The sequence below is a fragment of the Rhea americana genome, unplaced genomic scaffold, assembly GCF_003343005.1.
Source record: "Rhea americana isolate MKP2758 unplaced genomic scaffold, rheAme1 scaffold_95, whole genome shotgun sequence".
Classification (NCBI taxonomy): domain Eukaryota; kingdom Metazoa; phylum Chordata; class Aves; order Rheiformes; family Rheidae; genus Rhea; species Rhea americana.
The window spans coordinates 638,400-651,472 of NW_028187144.1; the positions used below are offsets into that span (position 1 = coordinate 638,400).

Sequence of the window (13,073 nt, forward strand, 5' to 3'; positions counted from 1 at the left end):
TTTGGGGGGGGGGGGGGGGATCAATGATTTGTATGGTCTCATTTCAAAATTACAGGCTGCAAACCGCTGCAGTCGCTAGCGGCGTGTCGGCGCGGGGATTTCACGTGCGCGCTCCCCTCCGCATCGCTGCCGAGTTAGCGAGCAGGTCCCGCAGCCGCGGCGCGCTGCTGCTCTTGGCGATGGGCGCCGTTGAACCCGGGACCGGCGATAACAGCACAGCAACTTACAGCCCCGCAAGCCCCCGTATCCCTGCGGGTCTTCGTTTAGCTGCTTCTTCAGAAACGCCAGGCAGTGCCTCGTGCATAGGTCTCTTTCCATCTCGCCKTTCTCCCCTGCCCTGTTTTCTACACCAAAAGAGTTATTTCACAGCAAGCAAATTATTCCTCATTCGCTCTACTATCATTTTCAAGTTGTGGCTCAGGCTTTTCTACCTTATGTCAGTCTCTTGTCTTATATTAGTTTCTCTTCTGAAATACCAGCGCAGAATTTGGAGAAGGAGTGGAGAGCTCATGTCCGAAACGTGACTGCAAAGAGCTGCAGAAAGATGTATCCATCTGGTTTTATGAAGAAAATGATACGGCTTTTAAACTGCTGGTAAAGTTTCTTCATTGCTTCATGCATGGCCCAGCTCCCGTTTACCTCTGACTTCATCAGCACCTGGCCGAATCCCAATTCCTTTTGAAAATAATTAATTGCAGGAAAATTATCCTTATTAGTGTTATTCAGCCCTAACTGAACTTACCATAAAAGCAATTACCAGAGAGCTGGTAGATGGCTTTCCTAGTGAAAAAAAAAAAAAAGACTCGATTTACTACAGAAACAGCAGGGAAGCCAGTGCTTCCCATGGCCCCGGAAAGCCGAGGAATGTATTTCAGCCACAAAAGCCCATGTGCAAGTTTGGTTTCTGCTTCCTTGTCAGAGGTACTGCTGGCCTCATTGCTTGGCCTGTGCTGAGGATCATGTGGCATCGTGTTGGGAGCAAATTTCCCAGGGCCGTTCCTGTTGCTGGTTGGGAACGTAGTGCTTGTCCCTGCTTTGAAAAGCTGCACATCAGAAGTAGCTAATGAAAGTCAACCAACATTTACCAGTTTTCCTTCAAGTCACTTTGTTACTGAGAGGGTTTTGATAGAAAAAGAGCAGCATTTGAGGAGCCCATGCTGGTGGGAGCAATTTGGTTCACCCGGGAAGCAGCAGTTCAGGCATATGAACACGGTTATCTCTGCTTTCTCTGGCACACTCAGAGGGCATCTCCTCCTAGCAGAAGGCTTTCCCCAGACTCAATATGTTGACTTAAAGAGCAAACCCCTTCTGAGATCAGGTTGAGTTCAACACCCATAAATAGGTACCTACCTGACACGTAGGTATCTACCGGCGCACTAGGTGCCTGAGCTCCTTCCGCGGCCAGCCAAGGTCCAGCCCATGGCACCACTGGAGCCTTTAGAGAGARGTGGACAGCTCAGCCCTGGCCCCACTGCAGGGGGGCTGACCTTGACGCATGTCCGGAGGTGCTGCCTGCACTTTCCCATTGGCACAACCCCGGGGCAGGAACAACTCCTGGCAGTATGGCCAGGCCCCAAGACGCCTGTCCGGGGCCTTCAGGGCATCCCCCCCAAGGCAGCTAGTGCATGCACTGAGGACATTCCTGAAATGCTTCAAAAGGCCTGTTTAAAAATGAAAATAATAATGGTAAAAAAATAGTGTTGTTTTAGTGCCTAGGCCTTGTTAAACCCTTTGCCTCATCTTCTACCCCAACCCCCTCTCCCTCTGTCCCCGGCACTCACCCTCCTCTTCCAGGGATCTGTTCCCAAAAAAGGGATAGACAGCTAAAAATATTAGCAGCACTTCATGCACAGAATACCTCGCACACTCACTGCTCAGGGAGAGCAATTACGTGACTCTGCCTTTTGCGTTCCCTGTTGTTAAGTCACAGCTAAATGATTAAAACTGTGTATTGAAGTATAACTCTCAAAAGGAAAAACAAAACATGTCTTGGAGGTGTTCCTGTGGAGACAATGTATTATTTCAAGGGAACAGTCCAAGAACTTTCCCAAAATTGCAGGGCACACTTCCCTCATGTCAATAAAACTTTCTTGRCAGCAGCGAGCAGTGCCGTGCTGCTGACAGCCATCCTGCTGGTGGAGCCATGGATGAGATGGACTGACAGGCTACGGGTGGAGGTCCAAGCTTAATGATCCGCGATGCCCGTTAACCCAACAAATTACAAATGAGTGAGAGGCAACACCTTGTGCACGGGCACACTTCCCTCTCGATGGCGCCAGGCTGCTCTGCTTGCAGGTCTCTCATTGCAGAGACCCAAGCTCTTTCCCTAATAACGTTCAACATCACTTTCCTAAAGACCAAGGCTTATTAGGCACCAGCCAGAATAAACATCAAGTGGTCAGTTTGGAGAGCRAGCTTTGCATGCATGATTGCTTTTAAGAACATACTGATTCTACTAAAAAAATGGCTAATTTGGGKTTTTTTTTTCTGTCAGTGTGTCTCTGTTTTGGGGAACAGAGCGACCCAGAGTGTTTTCTTCTCTGGAGCTTCTGGCCAGAAGGCCTGCGTGTGGAAACATTCTCACTGCTTCTACCTTTTCGGCGTTTTAAAAAAGTAATTAAGGTATTTATTAATATATCACATTGTCCCACAAACAGCATTCCTGTGGGGAGTGTGAGGGAGAAGACATGCCCCTGTTTGAACATCTATGCCTGAAACCTCTCTGCAGCCTGCAAGGAGCACAGCTGTGCCTGAGAACAAGGTAAAATGGGCAGAATCACAAAAAAAGGTTTTGGTCAAGGCCCTTCAGAGACACAAGCAGACTAAAAGCTATATAGCCTCAGAACTGCAATTGCCCTGAAATATCGTCTGATTTCAGATGAAAATACAGTCATTTGGTCATGTTTTTGCCCAACATTCATTATATCACATCACAGGAAATAATCTTCATTCCTGCTGGAAAAACGCATGAAAAATAATCAAGGCACTTTAAAATGCCTGCGAACGCCTACGGCAGTCTAAAAATAAGCACCATTGTCAATATGAGCTGCATCAGTTATTATTTCTGTGCTTGAGGTTGTGAACTGATAATTTCACATTCCAGCATTAAATTGAGGAGTCCAGCATCTCTACATGAAATATAAATCCTTTTAGCAACTAAACATTGCATATTCTTGTCAAACTGTYGTTTGCTGCTTGGTGGGAAGTAGGCATGCTGTGAGGAGAGCTTTGGCAGTGGCTACTTTCCGTTTGTGTTTTCCGAGCAACATCCTCTCTTTCCAATCCATGTTTTTGCTTGTCTGACTTTGACTTTTTCTATATTTCTTAAAGTGCCTAGCTGAATGTTATATGATAACCTGAATGTTATCTCCAGCCAGGCTGCCACGCATCAGGAAATCCTGGGTGCCGGCATGAACTGTARACAAATCTTGCTGCCATTGGGGCAAAGAGTTGGGTTTGAGCTGGGCTGGGCTGCTCCAGCAAGGAGAAGGGACAGAAGTGAAATAAAAAGCCTYGCAGAGGATGCTGGAGGGTTAATTTTGTTGATCCTGCTGCCAAAATGCATATCAAAGGGGTGAAAATGATGTCTGCTGCAGCAGGAAAGCTCTTTATATGGTGACCTAGCTGGTCTTTAGAAAACCCAGCCCACAGGTTTCCCATGATGTCTGCAGCGTATTATCAAGAGAACTGGGTAAAAACAATATTCTTCKTGTTACAACTGTCATGCGGAGATATTGGCCTGTTTTTGGCAGTAGGACTGTGCGCATGTAACGTGTGAAGAAGCTGCAGAGGTGTTAAGTGCACGGTTAAATGGTACGTAAGCACGTGAAGTCAGGAGTTATCCCACGTTCACGAGAGAGCCTGGAAATCACAGTGTGGACTTTAGGAGCCGTGTACAGCTCAGTCTTGTTCTTCCTGCTGTTTCTGGGCAAGGCTGGCTAACCAGAGACTGTCGGGTGGCCCAGCGCATGGTGGGCCACACGGGAGCCRTGAGGTGCTGCTGGGACGCGGTGTCCTCCACCCTCCAACGAGCAGTGAAGCCGGGAATGGGTGCCTGCAGAGACACTGGCCTTCTGGGCATAGTGACACTTTTGGAAGCTTTGGAAGAGTTTTGGAAGTCAAAATAAAGCCACAACTGCTTGAATCTGTGAATGGAGCAAAAGTAGGTGGAAAGATAAATAATGGTGAAAAAACAGTCCACGGGAGTTTATTCAAATGCATTTTAACACAGTCACAGCTAACGCTATACACTGGATCAGAGAAGGCTGCCCACAGGTCCCAGAGGGTGCCCTGGAAAGCGGGGATCTCCTGAGGTGTTGAAAATTTGATTTAATCTGTTGAAAGTAAAGGAAAGTGACCACATGTTTTTAAAAGCATCATCTGTGAGCGATTCTTTTTAAGTCCCACTGACAGGCTAGTCTCACGGATAACATGGAAAAACCTGGAAAGGGAGGGGTTGCGTTTTGTGGATTAGCTACAGATTTCTTTTTCAGCCTTGACCTCGCTCAGCCTCACAGCTTGCCTTGTCCTCTTTAAAATGGCAATAATGTCCTTTGCRCAGCTCTTGGGAGAGCTGTGGGGTAAAGCTACTAACGGCATAGAGTGCCTTGAGATCCCCAAGTGGGAAGGCAATATGCTTTAAGTGTAAATTTACTCTGCCGTGGCTTTTTAGAGGGGTTGCTGCAGGGCTGATGGTTCCCTCCGGAGAGATCCTTGCTGCCTCTGTTATTACACCTTCGTTAGGAAGAACATCCGTTCACATAGATCCCCTCTCCCCTCGTTGCTCCTACCATGTAAATCTCAGGTAGCTCACTTTAAAAATTAAGCGTATATATAGCAGGTACGAGGCAACGGTCGCTTCAGCGTGACTTCACGTGTTTGGGCTGCAGCTTGACGTTTCTGTGGAGTCTGCAGGGAAGGAGGCTTGTTTTGGGCAGTCAGCACGGAGCACGCCCACGAAAGCAGCGCCCACTGCGTGCCCAGCGGGACGTCGCTTCTGCTCTTACTGTCACCGTCACAAGTCAGGTTGGAAACGGGGCGGGTGGATAGCTGCGTCGTCGTCTGGCCCAACGAAATAYCATCCTTCGTGAGGTTTTGTGGCGAGGTCCGGGATGCTAATGAAGGTGAGGACAACAGGTATGCTGTCCCGGCCCCATGCCGAGGGCATCTGCTTCCGTGGCATCAACGCTCTGGACTGGTAAGTCACTAGGTTCACGGCTCCTGCTGCTGGCARTAGAAGCGCTGCTGGTAGCAGAGGCAGGGCGGCCGGGGGACCAGGAGAAGGTCATGACATGTTGCTCACACTGCAGGCGCCCACCGGTTCAGCGCCACTTCTTCTCTCCTGGCGTGTGTATATTTGTCACAAGGATCATAAACAGCAAGAGGCCGGTTCGGAGCCGATGGACATCGGTTGTTTGCTCGGCTGTGGCCCTCTGTCATTTATAATGTATCGCAGACCTGCTGATGTAAAATATCAGCTGAGTTTATTTTAAAAACTCCTCGTATTTACACAGCCAGCAGAGTTCCTGAAGACCCCAGGTACATGTCTGAATTTCCCTGTATTTAGTAAGAGCCCACATTGTTGAAGCATTAATGTTTGTGCTCAACTCCACCGCGACGTGCTCTCCTCCCAGCTGCCCACCCTGMCTGTGATCCAGCTGCAGCAGAATCACCATTTTAACTTTGAATACGGATGAAGATGGGACTTTGGAACGAGTCAAGTGCTCTGGGGGATTATGCACTAAGGGATTTTTGCTGGATCAGGACAAAAGCCTTGAAAAAAGTCCTCAAATTTTGACAATATCTGAAATGACTCAATCACATAAGTAGTGGAAAATTTAAAAAGAGAGAGAGAAATTCGTATTATGAGATTGTCTGAAAACATAATGTTTTAGTGGGTCCCCTCTTCTTTAACTCAAAGTAGACTCTTCATGTTCTGAAGCATAAAAATATGATTATTTTTTCCCGATATGATATTTTCAGTACCAGTACTCTACTTGCTCCCTCATTTTCGATGGCTCCCTTTACACTGACTTTTCTGCTGCTCAGTCATACTTCCTGGCAGAGTGGCAGGATTTACATTTGTTACTAGATGCTCTCCATACCTGCAATTTCACATGAGTCAAAAGCCTTCGTCCCAGTTCTTTTACATTCCTTCTATTTAATGACTGACATGCAAAGTTGGAAATTATATATATGCACATATCTACACATACATATACTGAGTAAACTTAATTTTATTCTGTCACTCTTCTCAGTTCAGTTTATGACACATGTAGACCTGTTGGCTTATAATAATCTACCATTTTTCACATTCTGCATCTCCTATGGTGCTCATAGATGCATCAGAAATGCTTTTGGATGACAATGCTGCATTTTTAAAATGTGCAGGTGAGGTCAGGAGCTATTTATTTCTCCCATTCAAATCTTTATGCTGCTTTGGCACTAAGGACTGAACATCTTCACCGCTCCGTGCAGAAACTGTTGCCATCGGCCTGCTCAAGGCGCTGCACTTTGGGATGCTCTGCACCCCTGGAGGTAGGAAGCTGCTGACCATAACTTCCACCTTTGTTGTGTCCCTGAGCAGAAAACAGGCTGCTGTGAATCCCTGGAGCAGAAACTTCAAAAGAAAAAGCTCTTGAGTATTAGAAATACGAATTTTCAATCTATCAGCATCCTCCCTGGTGAGTTTTCTAGAAGTAGAGGGAGCTGAGGCTGCAGGAATGTGTAACAACGCCACTGGGGAGCTTTCAATTCCTGCAAATCCGTGATGCACTGCTTCTCTAAAAGCTCCTGAAAGCCGACTGGCATTCAAGTGCCCGGTCCAGCTGGCCCATCCAATTTCCGTGCCCTGTTATCAGATTSCCCTGCGCAGGATTTGCTAGGCCTGCGAAACCTGCCTGGGCACACAGAGATGCTTAAATGAATTGCACTGCCAACATAAAATGCTTGTTTGGGTTGAATGCCTTCCCAAGCTTTTGGGTTTTATCCTTGTGTTTAATGTGAAGTTACGCTGCTTTTTCCACTGTTTTCTTCAATGCCTCTGTATTTGAACAGTAGCCACAAGAAGTTTGATTCTGGTCTCAGGCTACCTCTGTTCTACTTGACGTCGTACCACTAAAGCACAGGTTTTCAGGCTTTGGAAGGAGGACCTGGAGAGATGACAGAGGCATTTCCTAAAGCTCTTGGTCAATGAAGGAAGAGAGAAGCCAAAGCTGGTTAGAGGTAGACTTAGGTGGAGAGGCTTCAGACAGATAAATTTAAGGTGAAAGTGAGGGCTGTTGTCCACATCTGCTGCGGATAGGATTACAGTAAGAGGTCAAAACTGCAGTTACGGTGATGCAGCTTAGACACTGAGGAAAAATTAGAACAAGGAGGCTCATAAAGCCCTAGAAGGGAGATGGGGGGTTGTACCACTCTAGTGATGGAAATTTAACAAAATAAAACAACATAGGCAAGTGTTTGCCCAGCACATTCCACGTATCGCTGCTTTTGAGGTGCAGGTGGATTTGGCCGCTTCTTTGGATCCTTCCACCCTASTTTTGGTGAGTCAATGATTCAAATATTTTCAGTTCTTCAGGCGAGTGCAGATGAAGTATTTTCAGGGGAGCTTCCAGCAATCTGAGATCATATTGGCACATCCTTTTGTCCAGCTAAACTTCTAGCTCTGTGCTACGCTGTGTAATTCCCTAATTTTCACTTCTGTACTGTACTGACAGCACTCTCACCAGAGAAGCACTGCTCCACTCTCATGCAAAAGAAAAAGTGAATAGGATCTTTTATAAGAGCAATTCACATGCTTTGAGTTCTTTGTAAGGAAAAATATGTCTAATTTTAGTTTAAATGGATGTTAGTTTGACACATGAATTTGAATAACTGAGTTAAATTCTTGAATTTTTTGACATTAAGATATATTAAATGACAAGTACTTTTTGAATACTGTTATTTTTTTGAGCAGTTCTTTCTCTCCAAAGTACCTAATGATAAAGTTCGAATGCAGGGCATGCTTCTGCCTTTGCAGGAAATTGGACTGAACGGTCKAAGAGGTCATTTCCATCTCTAGGTTACATGATAATAATGGAATAATAATAACAAGGTTTGCAAACATTCCTACCTTGGCTGAGTCAGCTGGCTTTTTATGGGCTGGTTATTCATTGAACAATAAATATTCATGGATTTTTCAGGAAAGATATAGTGTATAATTTGTTCTGAGTGCAATTAAAGAGGACAGCCAGCCTTATCCTCCAGCAGCTTACGGAGGGCTGAGCTTGCATGATGGATTTGAGYGACAGCCTAAACATGCCTGACGGTTGCAGAAGTCATCAGAGTCTTCAGTAGCAACTGTAAAGGCTTCTGCAATGGTGTCTGCCATGCCAGAGAAAAATTCAATGCTCGGTTGGACTGAGATTAATACTTTTCATAGTTGCTCTTGTCCCCCAATGTCACGGATATATGGAGGGTCAAATGTAACTTCGACTCTAGATCAGCCCGTACAGCTCTGCCTTTGAAACATGTGAGTTTAGTTCCTCCCTGAAAAGCACAGAGTGTCGGAAAAGAAAGGCAAGAAACCAGCAATCTCTGCACCACAGCTACTTTTTCTCAGCAGAAGGTATTGGGTCTGTGCTCACATCCCAGAAAATATTGCCGGATATTGGCCACGTGCTGCATTGCAGAGTGATTTTTCTAGTATTTTTCTGTAAGAATCTCTATAAGAGATTTTCTATACATGGCAGGAGTGGGGAGTTACCTGCAGGGAGAGCTCAGCAGGTAAATAATAACCCAAATAAAATCCAAAATAAGCATCATATGTGTCCTCTCCTCCTGCTTTTACACACACATACATACTCTCACTASTAAATTTATTTCCCTCTTGCTGAGGGGGAGAATTACTCGCTGCCACCTTTCCCTCCCGCTTCCGTCTTGTCCTTGCGCTGTTGCCTTCTTCAGTCCCTCCCACTTCTCTGCCCATCCTCTGCCCGTGTCGGAGAGGCTGAGTCCCAAGCTGCTTTCAGCCAGATCACTGCAGTGTGGGGTAAACCCACTGATTAGTGCCGTATCCTGAAAACCTGAGTGCAATCACCTTAAAGCAAACAGCATAAACAGAAACCCTCTTGTGATTTACTCCATAGGGTTTTTATTGAGTTTTTTTCTGGAATGAGAGATGCTATTTCAGAGAACTGGTTGAAGCACAGTACAAGTTAAATAAAGTAGTCATGTTAGCATATACAGGTTTCTAAGCCCAGCAGAATAATTTGTGCTTTCCTTCTCTCTGGCTACGCTTTTCCTCTGCAGCTAGTGGGACTGTGACTCTCAGCAACAACGGCGACAGCCAGAAGCAGTCGTTGTTCTCTCCCGGGACCAAACGCCCCCTCCCAGATTAATATTTCATCCTCCTGGAGGATTTTTTCATCTTCTCGGAGGGCTTCCTCATCTTTCCAGAACGCTCTTTCCTCTTCCAGGAGAGCTTTTTCATCTGCCCACAGCGCTATCTCTTCTGCCCATAGGACTCTGTCCTCATCCAGAAGGACTCTGTCTTTCTCCCAGAGGAGCTGATCCTCTTTCCAGAAATCCTCATCTTTCTTCCAGAAAGCATTGTATTCCTTCCAGAAGTCACGATATTCCCTCCAGAAGGCTTTTGCTTCCTCCTGAAAAACTTTTTCTTCCTCACGAAAGGCAGTTTCCTCCTCCCAGATGGGTTTTTCCTCTTCCCAGAAGGCTTGGATAGMCATCCTGAAAGCTCTGATTTTTTCCCGAAAGGCCTTGATCTTCTCCCKAAAGCTCTTCATTTTCTCCCGAAAACTCTGAATCTCCTCCCGGAAAGCTTTCTCAGCCCACAGCTTCTTGATGAGCTTCTGCTGACGGGAGTTGAAATAGGGAAAGCAGGACATCAAGTGGCAATGGCAGCTCTTGTTCATGGACTTGCCCACGACGGAGGGGGCTGAGGCCAAGCACAGCCCAGTGTGTCTCACCCTATGGCCCAAAGGAAAGAAGAGTGRCGGGTGTCAATGACGATGCCACTAAAACCTATGTCAAAACTGGCTTAAAATGGCATTCTACCATGAATAAAGACAGTTGCCAAGAGCAAAAGAAAAATCCTTACCCAGGATTCAGATAGCACAAATTGCTGTGGTATCTGAACATGAAYCTCAGCTGTGTAATAGAAAGACCGGGATTTCTCTAAGTCATTTTCCGAAGTGATTCCAGGTGTCTCTGACTGTGAGTGAGGTGCAGAGTTGTGCCAGGATCCACCCGCGGCCCTGCCCAGTCCACCCTGTTCAGCGTGCCCCGTGCTGCGGGACAGATGTGTCCGCCCGTAGCCTCCGGTACTCAAGTCACTCTCATCTCTTTGACTCTTGGTTGTGTCACTTGYCCTTTCATTGCGTTTCAGGTAAACTCCCCCAAAATTACTGTTTCCAGAATCATGAGAAACTTAAAGCAATGAAAATAAAGCAATAATTTAGTTTTCTGTTCACTGATTTGCCTAATAATTCTACAGCTAGGATTAAAGCTGATTACTTATTTATACTGTTTCCTTATATTTATTACGACTTACTGCACAGTGTCCCCAGCTCCATAGCAAGGAGCAAGTTGCTTTATAAATAAAATCTCTTGGTTATTAAGATATTATGARCCTGTCTATCCCTTGCTGTAGAGTCAGCAAAGGCCTCAGGGCAGCAGAGGCAATGCAGATAGCTGCAATATGTGCCTGCTCTCAGTAATGGCTGAGAAGGCAAGGAGGGTGCCATGCCTCTGTGACAGTTCAAGGACACGGTGACAGGTTGGATGGACAGCCCAAGCTGCTCTGGTTGCAAATAGCAGTGGGTGCTGGAAGAACTGACCACAAAAGTCCTCCTACACAGCCCTTGGAGCTCTGCTCCCACTGCAGACAGCCTGAGGGTGACACTTGTGCTTGTGTTGCAGACCTCCTCCCATCTCATCCCAGGCTTCTCCTCTTCTCCCAGAGCTGAGGTTGGCTGCTGGCAGGGACATACCCCATCTTCTCCCCTGGTGTTTCATATATGGTCAAGGTGCCTTTTAGTGACATCTGGCCAGCTCCTGCTGATCATCTCCTCTTCAACTGCCTCACAGGCTTGAGGGTGGTTGGCTCCATCACAGCAACCAGGATGAGCTATGCCAAGGGCAAGCAGAGGAACCTACCAGGTACTCCCAGCGAACACGGGAGAATTTGGATTCTGCTGGTTTCTCCTAAGGCTGCTTCTAGGCTCCTAAACCTGCTTCCAGCAGCATAACGTGCTCTGAGAGGTCAGGAAGAAGGAGGAAAGCAGAGATGTTCAGCTTCACTCTCACGAAGCTCCTGGGCCCACCAATTTGCCTCCAGTCCGTGTGAGGATCCCAGCAGGACCGGGCGTGCCCACCGAGCCAGACTGCCCAAACTGGAGTGTTAGTGGTACCATACCACATGCCTAGAGCACAGGGAAAATTAGGTGAGTAAATGTCTCAGCAACTAATTGCCCAGAGCATGTTATTACTTGAGTTGCAGAACAGCTGCTGAAACAACAGTCATTTCTTCTCAACCRAAAGGGGGTTTGACAATGGCTCTGCTGTCCCTACACTTTCCCTACGCAGTCCGCTAACAGTTACAAATACTCAGTCTCTTCTTTAAAATAAAGGTGGCTTTGCTTTTACTTAGCTCATTTTGTCCTGCTCATTGGCAYAGAATATGATACCACTAATATTTTAGGTCAGGTCCTCTGCAGCCTAGACAGGTTACGCACATACCCCGTGTCTCACTGCGTTTCACAGACTCTGGCACAGCCCTGCGGAAGCAATTCCTCTCCACTCCCTTTTCTGYGTTGGTGGTGACTCAAATCCACAGATCCCCTCTCCTAGGCAAACAGTGCCAATTTGCAGATTCTGTTGAGGGACTGCAATAGTTTCTCCCCTGCCTATTGAAGTTGTATCACACTGAAGGAGAAAACCAAAACATCTAATTCTGTAGAAATMTGGATAGGAGAGGGAAATGTGGATTCTGGTCCTTGCTTCCTTGACAGTTTATGTATTTTCTATGAAACAGGCTTTGGATAAAAGTCAGACAGACTCCTTCTAGCCTGTTGTACTGGGCACAGGGAGAACTGTAGAAGCAGTCSAGGGACTGACACTAACAACTGCTGCCTCCTTGTTGGTGCCAGGCTCAGTTTGGGCCCACCAGAGCAGTGTTGTTGTCACAGGGTGCAAGGACCTCTGGGTAGTCCAAGGAGGCATCTGCTGAGTTCAGCTGGATAACTCCTTGGATAACAAGTTTGACTCTGACATGTAGGAAGTAATTCAGATGTCTAAACATAGGCAACCAGTGCTGTTTTAGACACCCAAGAATATAGAAGAGGTCTGCAGATGGTCTGGCAGAAAATGACACAAAGGAGACCTATATCCTTCGGAGTTGCAGCTGGAAGCCAGGGGAGATGCCATAAGGCCTTCTCAGGCACGAGGCATCTATACTTATGAATGAGTCCCACATTTAAGTTTGTTCCTGATTTGTATGCATAAAACCTCTTCCGGATCTGGCCCCCAGAGCTTGTCAGACATGAGATTCCATCTCCAGAATGTGCATCAAATGTTACAAATAAAACTTTGAGAGCTTTTTCTTACATGGCTTGGTAAAAATATTCCCATTTTTTCTTTTAACTGCATTCCTGAGGCAGGCTTGTAAAGATGTACGATAATTATATCAGAGTACATTTTTCAATTAGAACATCATTATTATCTCATAGAAAATTGCTAAATTATATCATTTTGTTCCACAAGTTTGCAAACATTCTTTCAATTGTCATCAAAATGATAGTCGCTGGGTTTCTGCAGACACCGCTAAGATACAGAACTAATGGCCAGCATGTCTTATGCTAGCTGAGGGCTATTCTCTTACTAGAGTGAAGCCTTATGGATAGATGTAAACTGAAATTGATAAAATTATCTCTTCACTTGGTGAGACTTTTATTATTTGCCTTACTTTTTCCACCTCTCAATATCAAAAAAAAAAAAAAAACCACTATGATAACAATTGCGGTCATGCTACTGAAAAACTTATTGTTCGTAAAGCTCTAGAACAAGGGCATACA

General features: G+C 46.0%; 1 protein-coding gene across 1 annotated transcript; it reads right to left on the reverse strand.

Annotated features, from left to right (window-relative positions):
* Window positions 1-9,272: 9,272 nt before the first annotated feature.
* Window positions 9,273-9,914, reverse strand: CCDC70 (coiled-coil domain containing 70). The gene has a single exon (XM_085324992.1). It carries the CDS (start codon window positions 9,912-9,914, stop codon window positions 9,273-9,275), a length of 642 nt encoding a protein of 213 aa, XP_085181118.1.
* Between the last annotated feature and the right edge of the window lie 3,159 nt (window positions 9,915-13,073).